At 39.5% G+C, this 14498-nt stretch overlaps 1 protein-coding gene across 1 annotated transcript in view; it reads left to right on the top strand.

Moving 5' to 3' along the window:
- The window catches only part of CPA6 (carboxypeptidase A6), a 313869-nt gene that overhangs the window by 292633 nt on the left and 6738 nt on the right, over positions 1 to 14498 (top strand). Inside the window, exon 9 of the mRNA XM_047073812.1 lies at positions 13592 to 13794. Within this exon, the coding sequence (XP_046929768.1) occupies positions 13592 to 13794 (203 nt within the window). The remainder of the gene's footprint in view (positions 1 to 13591; positions 13795 to 14498) is intronic.

The raw sequence follows: 14498 nt of genomic DNA, 5'->3' as shown, positions 1-14498 counted from the left end.
TGTTTTTGGGAACCAGCATCCAGTGAGGGAGACTGGCATGTAAACAACCTGTTATGATTTGACGTTGAGTGAAAGCTCATAAATAGAGGCATGAGTGTCACACTAACAGAAAGGAAAGAGAAACTCTGACTGGGGTCAGAGTGAGGAAGCTACAGACAAGTGGCTCTTCCCCCGTTGCCATTCTACGAATTACCAAAACTTGATGGCTTAAAACAAATTTATTTTCTTAAATTCTAGAGGCCAGAAGTCCAAAATGGATTTCACTAGGCTGGAGGTGTGGCAAGACCATAGTCCTTCAAGAAGCTCTAGAGGAGAATCCATTTCCTTGCCTTGCAGCTCCTAGTAGGCACCTGTTCTCCTTACCTTGTGACCTCTTCCTCCACCTTCAAAGCCAGTGGCATAGCATTTTCCCTCTCTGACTCAGCTTCTCTTTGCTTCTGTCACATAGCCTTCTCTTCTATTATCAAATTTCCCTTTTATAGAATGTTTATGATTACATCTAGGACCTACCTGGATAATCCAGGATAATCTCCCCATTTCAAGATCTTGATACATCTGCAAAGACCCTTTTCCATATGAAGTAGCATTCACAGATTCCATGGAGTAGGACCTGGCAATCTTTGGGAGCCATTATTCAGCCTACCACAGGGGTTCAGAGGGAAGGCCCCTAATCCAGCCCCTTTATCCTGAAGTCTGTGGTGAACCAGTGAAAAGTTTCAAGCATGGGAAATGCATGGTAAGATATGTATTTTAGTAAAAATTAATTTAGGACTTCTGAGGATATAGGTGAAAGAAGAGACTGGAGTCCATGAAAACCTTGTAATAATTCAGGACAGTTTCAATATGACCGTAGTAGTTGGGGTAGATGTACTGAAGAGGAATTAAGACACTGGCACTAATAGTTGTTTGCAGGCTATTGGATAGAGTAAATGATTTCTGGTTTTGGCAATCAGGTACCATACACCAAGATCTGTAATACAAAAAGAGAAGCAGATTTGGAAGGTAGTTGGAGGACCTTAGGCAGGGAGGGAACTTTTTACCTCAGAAGTTTGGTCTGGGAATTAAACAATTTACTTGCAAACTAAGTTTGAAATTGCAATCCATTCCTGGAGACCGCCTCTAAGAACAAAACCAGAAATCAAGTAACACAACTTTGATTACTAAATTTTATTCTCACTTCCTTAGCATAGAATCTAGAGACATTAGGAAAAGTAATTATGGAATTACATTTAGAATTTGTTTTCATCTTCATTGGAACCATAAACTATCAATGCTCTAAAGAGTCTCAGCAATCTTTCTAATTCCACGCTTCCCAGCCTTTTTTTCCTACTACCACACACCCAATTGATGGGGACTGCACACCACCTGTGGTTAAGTCCAAGCACACCCACTCTAATTTACCTTTTCTGTCCCCCATTACAAGAGTATATTCGAATAAATTAAGAGTTATTTATCACCATCAAACCAGTTTTTTAGTTCACTAATTTTATAGCCTGTAACTAGCTACTGCGAGACAACTCCCACAACTGATAGCACCACATGAGAACCAGGCTTAGGGTCCTTATTCCAGGACAAATGCTGTCAGACCAGTGACATGTCTGTCCCCGAGCTCATTAGTAGAATAGTTCTGACTGGAGCCCAGTCTCGTCATGTTCAGTCCATTGTTGCCTCTAGTATCCCATCCTTCTCCATTTCCTCTCTACAGACTATCTTCCACCTCAGGGGTGCCTGGGTGGCTTATTGGGTTAAGCGTCCAACTTCAGGCTCAGTCATGATCTCCTGGTTCATGGGTCCACATCGGCCTCTGTGCTGACAGCTCAGAGCCTGGAGCCTGCTTCAGATTCTGTGTCTCCCTCTCTCTGCCCCTCCCCGGCTTGCGTGTGCTCCCTCTCTCTCAAAAATATAAACATTTAAAAAAAATTTTTAAGACTATGTTCTACCTCATTTTATCAGCCAGAAGGACTAAGGTTCAAAGAAGCAACAAAGCCTTTATTTTTTTGTCCTTTTTTTTTTTTTAAGTAAAATTGTATTTTTTCAAGTTCCATCCATCTTGAATCCCATTGAGTCTCTGCCATTACGGTCTCCCCAGGGCTCCTAAGCCTCCCTGCTCTCCCTCCCTCCTTTGTGTTCCTGTGCACAGTCTGCACCACATACTTTATGATGGTATTATTTCCTACATTGTCTTGTCCTCGAATTTCCTCATAGGTGCACATCTTGTCTCGCCTCTAGATTTATGAGGTCCTTGTAGAGTTTTGCATCTTAATACTCAAAAACTAAAGAGGTGATGTATGGTATGGAGGCTAAATTGCTGAAGCGTTCAGAACAGAGATGTGTGCTGTTTTATTTGACAAGACTAGAATCTCTTCATTCTGCACTGCAGAGATCTGTTATATATTCTGCAGTTGTTCTGCATGTAAAGATGGGGAAAGAGCATTTTGTCTCAGCTTGAGAAATAACATACTGGCTCCTGCAAACTAAAGGAAAACTAATAACTTATGGACTCTCATGCTTCTAAAACCTAAAGAGGGATGAATATGATGCTTCTTGTTCCTTTACCCTAGAAATCTGTTTTATCCTTGTTTCCTGGATATTAAATCATTTTGGTGGTTTTTACTTGTTTCCTTGAAATGCTGTGTTCTGGTGTTTTAGCTTTCTGCTATCTTGATCTTTTTTAGTACGTCAGATATCTCTGCTCAGAATCTGTGTAATAGAGGCTAGATCTGGACAGCACCTTTCAAATTGTGTATCCAGCACAGCTACTTGAAACCCCAAAGAGACTTACTATTCAATAGTATTTGTGAGCTGTTTCTTTGCATTTTAGTAAAGCCTGGATAGTGCCCCCAAAAGGCTATAAATAAAATTAGATTGTCTTAGTGGTTTTCTTTCCACCTGGATTAATTTATTTCTATCTTAAAGGCCTTGCTATTCAGGATTCTGGTTAGATTTTTTTTTAAGTTGGTATAAGAGATGAATAAGGCAAAAAATTCACACAGAAACATTGGCATAAAGAATTTTGAATGTGATATTTCATTCTGCTGCTGAATCAATACTTAATCTGTAGTAAATAACATTGGCAGAAAGCCAATCTATAAAGTAAACCATAAAATGCTATAGAATATTTCAGTGTCTAATGTGCTTCTCGGGCAAACAGCATTAAATTGAGGTATGGCCTTTCTTAATATTATACAGTTTAGCTCATTTATAATAATTATTAAATAAAATAGTTTATTTTGTATGCATCCACTCTTGGTCAAACATGGTGCAAGGCTCAATTGAGTCGGAAAATGGGTAAGCATAAGTTTTAACACTGGTTACTAAATTTTATGACAAATGCGGAAAAAGAAGGGTGTTAGGAGCACCTAACCCAGCATAGGGGCATTGGAGAAGATGCCAAGAGGAAGTGGTAACTGAATTCTGGAGCACTGAAGGACAAATAAGATCAGACTGTGGAAAAAAAAAAAGATGCTTCAAAAGAAGGGAACAGCATGTACACTCTTAAAGGCAAGGGAATATGGAACCTCAGGAAAATGACCAATATTTTAGTAGGAATGAAGGCAGAAGTTTTACTTTTTTAAATATAATTTATTGTCAAATTGGTTTCCATACAACACCCAGTGCTCATCCCAACAAGCGCTCTCCTCATTGCCCATCACCCACTTTCCCCTCACCCTAACCCCCCATCAACCCTCAGTTTGTTCTCAGTATTTAAAAGTCTCTTATGGTTTGCCTCCCTCCCTCTCTGTAACTTTTTTCCCCCTTCGCCTCCCCCATGATCTTCTGTTAAGTTTCTCAAGATCCACATATGAGTGAAAACATATGGTATCTGTCTTTCTCTGACTGACTTATTTCACTTAGCATAATACCCTCAGTTCCATCCACGTTGCTGCAAATTGCCAGATTTCATTCTTTCTCATTGCCAAGTAGTATTCCATTGAATATGTAAACCACATCTTCTTTATCCATTCATCAGTTGATGGACATTTGGGCTCTTTCCATAATTAGGCTATTCAAAGCGCTGCTATAAACATTGGGGTACATGTGCCCCTATAAGGCAGAAGTTTTAGAGCAAACTAATAGAAGGTGAAATTTTAAGCATTTTCACCAAAATCAAATCATGAGGGAGTTTATCCCATAAGCATTTGGTTAGAGGAAAGGAGCATGACTCCCTGAATTCCAAGGAAGGAGAGAACTATGTAACCTGCAAACTATTATAAAGCCATGAAAAGCACATGAAATTATATAATCAGTGATAAAATATCAATCACAAACTTATCCATACAGCAATAGGACAAAATCACCAATGTTTTAAGACAGGAAAAACATACAAGATAAACTATAATACCTACCACTACCAAATTCAAACATTTTGATCACACTATCTCTGCCTTTAAGTGGTAGTAAGATTTCAGAACTTTATCCAGAAGACCACCATTGAAGACTTTTAAGCAGCAAATCAGATTTATGTTTTTAGAATAAATAAGATCAGACTTATTTACATTACAGTGATATTGACAGGGCTGAATTCAAGGTAGGCCAGACTGAAGGCTAGGAACTGTTCTGATAACGTAGGGGAATAATGACAAGAGCCTGAACTTTGTTGGCAGAATTGTCCACAGAGAGATGAGCAGATAGAATGAACAGAATTTGTTCTCCAGTTGGAGGGAGGGATAAGGGAGAAGAAAACTTCTAGAATTGTTCCACATAAGTTTTGACATAGGCCACTAGATGAATGAGGGGAAACACAGGTTAAGAAACATAGCAAAAGATCAATTTGGTGGGTAAGAAAAAGAACAATGATTTCATCTAGGGACATCTTGAGCTCTCAGAGCCTCTGAGACAAGTAGATAGAAATGTCCAGAAGGTTATAATATACCTGAGTTTGAAGCTTGAGATAGAGGTTCAGGAGTCATGGACTTGTGCTAGATCACATCCGGCTTGCCTACACAAGAATAGCATTCTGGCTTCTGCCTAGATGGCCAGACACCAGCAGAAGCCAATTCTGACATTTTCCATCTACTTTGCTAGTACCATTCACCCTGCCACAGCATTCTCCTGCAGACCTGCTTCACCCAACCCAACTGCCCCAGGAGGCATCCCTCTAAAGCAGCCTCTGCCCTACCACACTCAACAGGCAGTCTTGGTTGGGGCCAGCATCCCCCCAAACCCACTATTGCCCCTACCATACCAGGCAGACAGCCCCAGCCAGGGCCAGCACCCCTTCAAAGTGACTCCTGCCCTGGGGTGGTAGGGAGCCGGCCCTTTCCACCAGCATGCCTACAGCAGTTACGGCCAGGTCTCTCAGCCCAATATGCAGGGAGCTAACCCCACCCACAAGCAAACCCACAGCAGCTACAGTTGGGCCTCTCAGCCAGTTCCACCAGGGACAAGCCCTGACCACCAGTGCACTGGCAGAGGTTGTAGCCCAGTCACAACAGAAGAGCACATACAGCCCACACAGAAGATACCCTGGAGTGCTTTGGTTCTGGTGGGTAGACCCATGGGGACTCATAGGATGCCTTCTACATAAAGCCACTACTTTCAAAACCAGGAGACATAGCTAACATACCTAATATGTAGAAAAAACTTAGGAAGTCAGACAAAATGAAGCACAGGAGTATGTTAAAAAAGAATGACAAAATTTCAGAAAAGAACTAATCTACCTGATAAAGAGATCAAAGTAATGGTTATAAAGGTACGACATGAGAGAAGAGTGGATGAACTTCAACAAAGAAAGACAAAATATATAAAAGAACCAATCAGAGCTGAGGATTACAATAACTAAAATGAAAAGTACATAAGACGGAATCAAAGCAGATTAGATGCAAAAGAACGAATCAACCATCTGGAAGACAGGCTAGAAAAAGCACCTAAGCTGTTCAGCAAGTTTTTTTTTTAAGTTTATTTATTTATCTTGAGATAGAGTGAGCAGGGGAGGGGCAGAGAGAGAGAGGGAGAGAGAATCCCAAGGAGGCTCTGCTCTGTCAGCACAGAGCCTGACGCAGGGGTCGATCCCACAACCCTGGGATCATTATCTGAGCTGAAACCAAGAGGTGGACACTTAACTGACTGAGCCACCCAGGCACTCTGCAAGTTTTTTGTTTTTTTTTTTTAATAAGGAGGGAGGGGTCTCAGCAGCATAGGGAGACCCTGAACTCACCTCCTCTGTTGGACACTGAATTCTTGCCTACCTATAGAGTAATTCACCTGAAGAAAAACTGAGGGGTGACTAAACAGCTTCTGCACAACAAAGGAGAGATAGAGACATAGTAATGATAGGAACTCCAGCCCCAGTGCTGTGAACTTCAGCAGAGAGGGATATCGTTGAGGGGCCCACCTGCAGATTCACCCAACTGGAGCACAGCAGAAAAACAGTCTGGAAGGCAACTAGACATAAGGGAAGGAAACTCATCTCCTAACCCTAGAACATCAGCCAAACAATAGGGGAGCTACTGAAATCCTTTCTGATGTCAGAGGTGCTGCCTAACACCATTGCTGACATTTCCTTTCCACCTTGATAGTACAGATGGGAGCAAGATCGTGGTGCTCTAGGAAGCCTGCCACCACAGCAAGTCCTAGTCTACACCACCTTCAACCATCCCCCCAGAGGCAGCTCCCATATTCACACCCATTCCAGCTCCATCCACCCCACCCAGAGTACTCTGGCCTGCACCCACCCCTGCTGGAGCCATCCCACTGGGACAGCCCTGTCCCAGAGCACCCAGGGCCCCACCAGCCCAATGGGGCAACCCAATGTGAAAAACCTTGGGACACCCCTGGCCCATGCCCCACCAGCTGCCGCCATCCTGCCTGGGCACCCAAGTGTGGAGCACCCAGGACATCCCAAACCAAGCCTGCTCAAGCTGTCCTGCTGTTACAGGAGGGTGGGAGAGACACTGGTCCTTGTCTCACAGAATCAAAGAATGAATCTCACAGACAACAGAGAGTAAGCAAAGTGATAGAGTTTATCAAGAGAAAGTATAAAGCTCTCAAAACTAAGGTCCCAAGTGGGTTGCCGACAAGGATTTTTGTCCCTGACTTTTTATTAGGAACTTATCAAAGTTTGTGAGACTCCACTCATGGCATCTAGCCCAGGTGGGTTTGGTATACCTTTATCCTTTTTTTCCCCCCAAACCCTGCCCCTTCTTCAGCTTCCCACTTACAGCTGCAGCCTGCCTCCCCCAGGGTCCCTTTATCTCTCCTTGCCCAATGCTAACCCTTTCCCTAAGTGCCAGGCACACACAGGTGACACGGGAATGTTCCTACACAAAGCCACACCTTCAAGGCTGGGAGAGGTAGCTGTTTTGCCTAATTCATAGACATAAACACAAAAGTCAAAACGAGACAGGAACATGCTCCCATTGAAAGAACAAAAACTTCAGAGAATAAGCTAAATGAAATGGAGATAAGAAAATTACTTGATGAAGAGATCAAAGTAATGTTCATAAAGATGCTCACCAGACTTCAGAGTCGATGAACTCAGCACTTCAGTGAAAAGATAGAAAAGAGGAAAAAAATAACCAATCAGGGTTGAAGAATACAATAACTGAAATGAAAAATCTAGAGAAAATTGACAGCAGACAGGAGGATGCGAAAGAACACATCAGCAATCTGGAAGACAGGGTCATGGAAAGCACTCAAGCTGAATAGCAAAAAGTAAGAATTTTAAAAGTGAGGATGGGTTAAGGGACCTCTAGGACAACATCAAGCATTGTAACATTTGCATTATAGGAATCCCAGAAGGATAAGAGAGACAGAAAGGGACAGAAAACTCATTTAAGAAATAATAGCTGAAAATTTCCTTAACCTGGGGAAGGAAACAGCCGGTTCCAGGAAACACAGAGAACCCCAAACAAGATGAGCCCAAGCACGTTGGTCCCAAGCTCCCTAATAACTAAAATGTCAGAAATTAAAATTAGAATCTTGAGAACCTAGACCACTTTCTTACCCCATACACAAAAATAAACTCAAAGTGGATGAAAGACCTAAATGTAAGACAGGAAGTCATCAAAATCCTCGAGGAGAAAGCAGGTAAAAACCTCTTTGATCTTGCCTGCAGCAACTTCTTACTCAACATGTCTCCGGAGGCAAGGGAAACAAAAGGAAAAATGAACTATTGGGACCTCATCAAAATAAAAAGCTTCTGCACAGCGAAGGAAACAAACAAGCAAAACTAAAAGGCAACCGACAGAATGGGAGAAGATATTTGCAAATGACATATCAGATAAAGGGTTAGTATCCAAAATCGATAAAGAACTTATCAAACTCAACACCCAAAAAACAAATAATCCAGTGAAGAAATGGGCAAAAGACATGAATAGACACTTCTTCAAAGAAGACATCCAGATGGCCAACCGACACATGAAAAAATGCTCAACATCACTCATCATCAGGGAAATACAAATCAAAGCCACAATGAGATACCGCCTCACACCTGTCAGAATGGCTAACATTAACAACTCAGGCAACAACAGATGTTGGTGAGGATGCAGAGAAGAGGATCTCTTTTGCATTGTTGGTGGGAATGCAAGCTGGTGCAGCCACTCGGGAAAACAGTATGGAGGTTCCTCAAATAACTAAAAGTAGAACTACCCTACGACCCAGCAATTGCACTACTAGGCATTTATCCACGGGATACAGGTGTGCTGTTTCAAAGGGGCACATGCACCCCCATGTTTATAGCAGCACTATCAACAATAGCCAAAGGATGGAAAGAGCCCAAATGTTCATCGATGGATGAATGGATAAAGAAGATGTGATATATATAGACAATGGAGTATTACTCGGCAATCAAAAAGAATGAAATCTTGCCATTTGCAACTACATGAATGGAACTAGAGGGTGTTATGCTAAGTGAAATTAGAGAAAAACAAAACTCATAGGACTTCACTCATATGAGGACTTTAAGAGACAAAACTGATGAACATAAGGGAAGCGAAACAAAAATAATATAAAAACAGGGAGGGGGACAAAACAGAAGAGACTCATAAATATGGAGAACATACTGAGGGTTACTGGAGGGGTTGTGGGAGGGGGATAGGCTAAATGGGTAAGGGACACTAAGGAATCTACTCCTGAAATCATTGTTGCACTATATGCTAACTAATTTGGATGTAAATTTTTAAAAATAAAAAAATTAGAATCTTGAGATGGAAATAAAAAAGCAACTACTTATATACAAGGAAAACCCTGTAAAACTATCAGCTGATTTTTCAGCAGAAACTTTGCAGGCCAGAAGGGAATGGCAGGCTATATTCAAAGCGCTGAAAGGAAAAATACCTACAACCAAGAATACTCTATCCAACAAGGTTATCATTCAGAACTGAGGGAGAGACAGTTTCCCAGACAGAAATTAAAAGAGTTCATCAATATTAAATTGACCTTCTAAGAAATGTGGAAAGACTTTAAGCAGCAAAGACCATAACTGATATAAAAAAAATTGTTAAAAGAAAAAACTTTACTAGTAAAAGCAAATATATAGTAAAGTTGGTAAATCAGTCACATAAAGCTATTATGAAGGTTAAAAGACAAAAGTAGTAAAATTAATTATACCTTTAAAAAATTAAAGGATTCAAAAAATGAAAGATGTAAAATATGTCACATATGTAAAACATAGCAGAGGGGAGGAGTAAAAATGTAGTGCTTTGAAAATGTGTTCAAACTCAAAACCATCAACTTAATACAGACTGCTATATACTTAGGATGTTTTATATATGAACCTCATGGTGACCACAAACCAAAAACCTGCAATAGATACACAAAAAGGAGAAAAAAATCTGAGCATAAGACTAAAGAAAGTGATTAATCACAAGAGTAGAAGAGAAAAAGAGAAAGAAATAGAGAATATGAAAATAACCAGAAAGCAATTAACAAAATGATAATCATATGTCTATCAATAATTACTTTAAATGGTGCAAATGCTCTAAATGATCCGATCAAAGGACATAAGGTAACTGAATGGATAAAAAAAACAAAAAAGACCTATCTATATGCCATCTATAAGAGATTCACTTCAGACCTCAAGATACATGTAAACTGGAAGTTAAGGGATGGAAAAAGACCATGCAAATGGAAGCAAAAAAAAGTCTCCGTAGCAATACTTAAATCAGGCAAAACAGACCTTGATACAAAGACTGTAACAAGAGACAAAGAAGGGCGTTACATAATGATAATCCAATAAGATAATATGACACTTATAATATAAATATCTATGCAGCCAACATAGAAGCAATCTGATTTTATGTAAAGTAACAGACATAAAGGGAAAATTTGACAGTAATAGCATAATAATAGGAGAGTTTAACACCCCAGAAAATAAGGAAATAATTACTTTGAATGACATGTTAGACCAGGTGGACTTAACAGATACATGCAGAACATTCCATCCAAAAAGAGCAGAATGCACATTCTTTTCAAATGCACCTAGAACATTATTCAAGACAATAACCACCATGGAAAAAGAGTATGGAGATTCCCCAAAAAGTTAAAAGTAGAAATACCATATGATCCAGCAATTCCACTTCTGGATATTTATCCAAAGAAAATGGAAATGCTAATTCAAAAAGATATATGCACCCCTATGTTTATTGCAGCATTATTTACAATAGCCAAGATATGGAAAAGACGCAAGTGTTCATCCATACATGAATGGATAAAGAAGATGTGGTATATATACACATTGAGCCAGCACTCATCCAGTAAAAAAATGAAATCTTGCCATTTGCAATAACATGGATGAACCTAGATGGTATTAGCTAAATGAAATAATTCAGACAGGGAAAGACAAATAACATGATTTCACTTACATGGAGAATCTAAAAAGCAAAACAAACAGAAGAGACTCATAAATACAGAGAACTGGCCCTTGCTAGAAAGGAGTGGGTGGAGGATGGGCAAACTAGGTGAAGGGGATTAAGAGATACAAACTTCCAGTTATGAAACAAATAAGTTTCATAGGATGGAACATACAGTATAGGGAATAGAGTCAGTAATATTGTAATAACACCGTACGATGACCATGGTAACTACACTTATTGTGGCGAGCTTTTCATAATGTATATAATTGTCCATTCACTATGTTGTATACCTGAAACTAATATAATAGTATATGTATAACTATACTTCAATTTAAACATTTAATTAATTTTAAATAAATAAAAATAAGAACAATAAGTATATATGTGTTTATAAATATACTTTGGAAATACTACTCTAGTGTTGCTATTAAAAAGTCAAATGTGAATCTAATCCCTTTTTCTTATAGATGACTTGTTTCTTTCTCTCTGGAATTGTTTTCTTTTCTTAAATTTCAACCTAGTGTGTCAAAGTGTTGACACATTTCCTCTTTATCTCTCTTGTTTTGTATACAATAATCCCATTCAACCTTTCCTCGATTGTGGGAAATTTTCAATTAGCAGTTCTTCAAATATTTAGCTTTTATTTCTTTCTCTATTTGGGCCTCTATTAATCAGATGTTGACAGTTATTCTATTTTTCATACTCCTTTAATTTTTCTTTCATTTGTTTGATGCCTTCTGGGAATGTTTCAAAACATATTCCATCTCATTAATTCACTCATCAACTGTATTCTTTCAACCCATGAATTAAGTTCTCTATTTCTATTCTATCTGAGTGGTACTTTTAACTTCTTGTCCCTGATTAATGTATCCAATGCCCTTCTATATGCCCTTGAGAATATTTATTAGGATTACTGTAAATCCTTTTTCTCTAGATCATTAGTTTTGCTCCCTCTGGAATTAGTTGTTCAGTCTGTGATCTCTCCTTTCCAGTGCTTTACATCAGTGTTCTTCAAATGTCCCTTTATTTGTCCTGTACCTTTCAGAGCATCAGCTATAGTGTTCATATTATATTCTGAGTTCCATCCATATCCCACTTGCTTCTAAGGCATGTCCAGAATTAGACTCAAAGGAGGAAAACCACAATTGCTATAAATTCCCCATCTTAACTCACCTGTAACACAAACTAGATTTAATCATCTCAAGATTTATCCTGATTTGGCTTGGTTACCTTTTCATATTGAGTAGAATTAGACTATCTCACAGAATCACCAGACATTTCCCATTTGTTTATGGAAAAAAAAAACAGTTTTCTAGGGCTTTTGGGAGGGCTAATCATGGCCAGTGGCAAATAACTGTAGAAAAGGTAATTCTTTCTAAATGTAAAAATGTCTTGGGACTTTACTACTTTGTGATTGTTACAGTGAATGTTATTTTCCTTCCTCCCCATCATAGACCTACGGGATATATATTTGTTAATTCAAAAATTATTAAATTTAAGTTTCGAGGATTTTTTAAAATTTTTTTGGTTTTTTTACACTTATTTTTGAGAGAGAGGCAGAGCATGAGTGAGGGAGGGGCAGAGAGAGGGAGACCCAGAATCTGAAGCAGGCTCCAGGCTCTGAGCTGTCAGCACAGAGCCTGATGCAGAGCCCAAACCCACAAACGAGATCATGACTTGAGCCAAAGTCAGGTGCTTAACCGACTGAGCCACCCAGGCGCCCCTGTTGAGGATTTCTTAACTAAATTCTTACCCCCAAGATAGCTGGAGAAGCCTCTTGCATTTTACAAAACCAGTTTGGATATTGCTTACCTAAAAATATAATAGAAATTGTTTTGGCATGTTTTGTGGAATTATTTCTGTCTTGCCTTCATGTTCTTGATTAATCAATGTGTGTATCTTACCAGACACCTGTGCAGATGGCTAGCCTTTTCTTTTGATCTGACATTCACTTATCAACAAATATTTGTTGAACATTTGCCATACTACTGTTCTAGTTGCAGGTGCCCAGCAAGCTGAAGACACACAGTTCCTGCTTTCACAGAGCCCTAGAGTTTAATAAAGAATTCAGACTGAATGTAGTTTCTATTAGAGCAGGGTTTTTTGTTTTTTTTTTCTGTATTGTTGTGTATTGAATACCAGGCACCTAGAACAGTATAAATATTGGTTGAATGCTAAACAGGTAAATACTGCAGACTAATTACAAGTATGTCGAGTGTTACAGAGGGAAAGTGCAGGGTGCCGTGGGGTATAACAACAGGAGCCTTACCTGCTCTGGAGGATCATAAAGAATTAGGTCTCTCACTGACAAAGTCATCCCTTCAGAGTAGTTTATGCAGGCTCAGTTAAAAAATCAGTACTTGGGGCGCCTGGGTGGCGCGGTCAGCTAAGCGTCTGACTTCAGCCAGGTCACGATCTCGCAGTCCGTGAGTTCGAGCCCCGCGTCGGGCTCTGGGCTGATGGCTCAGAGCCTGGAGGCTGTTTCCGATTCTGTGTCTCCCTCTCTCTCTGTCCCTCCCCCGTTCATGCTCTGTCTCTCTCTGTCCCAAAAATAAATAAACATTGAAAAAAAAATTAAAAAAAAAATCAGTACTTATTTCCTATTCAGGCCATTGAAGTTTGAACCACCCTGGATTTTTCAAAACTGATTCCTATAAATGAGAAATTAGATGAATTGCTTAATAGTACCATATGTTGATAGAAATGAAAGAAAAAAAAAGCAGTTTAACGATGCTCATTTGTGTCTCTTGCTTCTTGTCTCTCCACTCCCTCATCCCATTTTCTTTTCTGTCTTACAGATGAAGGAGCTTCTATGCACCCTTGTGATGATACCTACTGTGGACCTTTCCCAGAATCTGAGCCGGAAGTGAAAGCTGTAGCCACCTTCCTCCGAAAACACAGGAAGCACATTAGGGCTTACCTCTCCTTTCATGCATATGCTCAGATGTTGCTATATCCCTATTCTTACAAATATGCAACAATCCCCAATTTCAGCTGTGTGGTAAGGTTTTGACCATGTATATGTGTGTGTCAAGCTTTCTTCTTTTCTAACACTAACATGGTTCTAAGCAGTAATGACATATAGCAAACACATATTGTGTTTATGCTAATAAGCATTCTTTACGTATTGACTCATTTTTCATAATTATATGAGGTAGGTAACTATTATTATCCCCATTTTACAGATGAGGAAACTGAAACCTATGGAAATTAAGCAATTAGACTAACAACATACACCTACTAAGAGCCATAGCCAGGATTCAGCCCCAAATCTAGCTCCAACATTGTCGCTTTTGACTGCCATGCTGTGCTGCTTCTCAAATGCAATCATTTCAAACCGATTTACATTCTTACCACAGGTTATATGGAAAGTGTCAGGATGGATTTGATTAGTATTACAGCTTCAGTCACATGTTCAGGGCTATAATTAATTTTATTGAGTAAATAATTGTTCATAAATTATGGTCTGACTCTCATTAATTAAAAGCAAGTTTTAATTTATAAGCGCTCTTTGCTTAATGGTACTAAGTCTCTGGGCATCTATTTGACAAGTTAGCACTCAGAATGAACAGCCCTTCAGGCATTAGATTACTTGTCAGTGATTAAGCAGAGTTCCTTTCTCTCCTCATCTCAGAAACCCAACAAGCTATCCACTGTAGGGCAAAATTCTTTGTAAAGTGAGTCTCGTTCAGAGCCAATAGCATC

The sequence above is a fragment of the Lynx rufus genome, unplaced genomic scaffold (genome assembly GCF_022079265.1).
Source record: "Lynx rufus isolate CCGP_SWC_20201006 ecotype Redwood Valley unplaced genomic scaffold, mLynRuf1.p SCAF_12, whole genome shotgun sequence".
Lineage (NCBI taxonomy): Eukaryota > Metazoa > Chordata > Mammalia > Carnivora > Felidae > Lynx > Lynx rufus.
The sequence above is the reverse complement of the archived record's forward strand: the minus strand, read 5'-3'. Positions and strand labels throughout refer to the sequence as shown.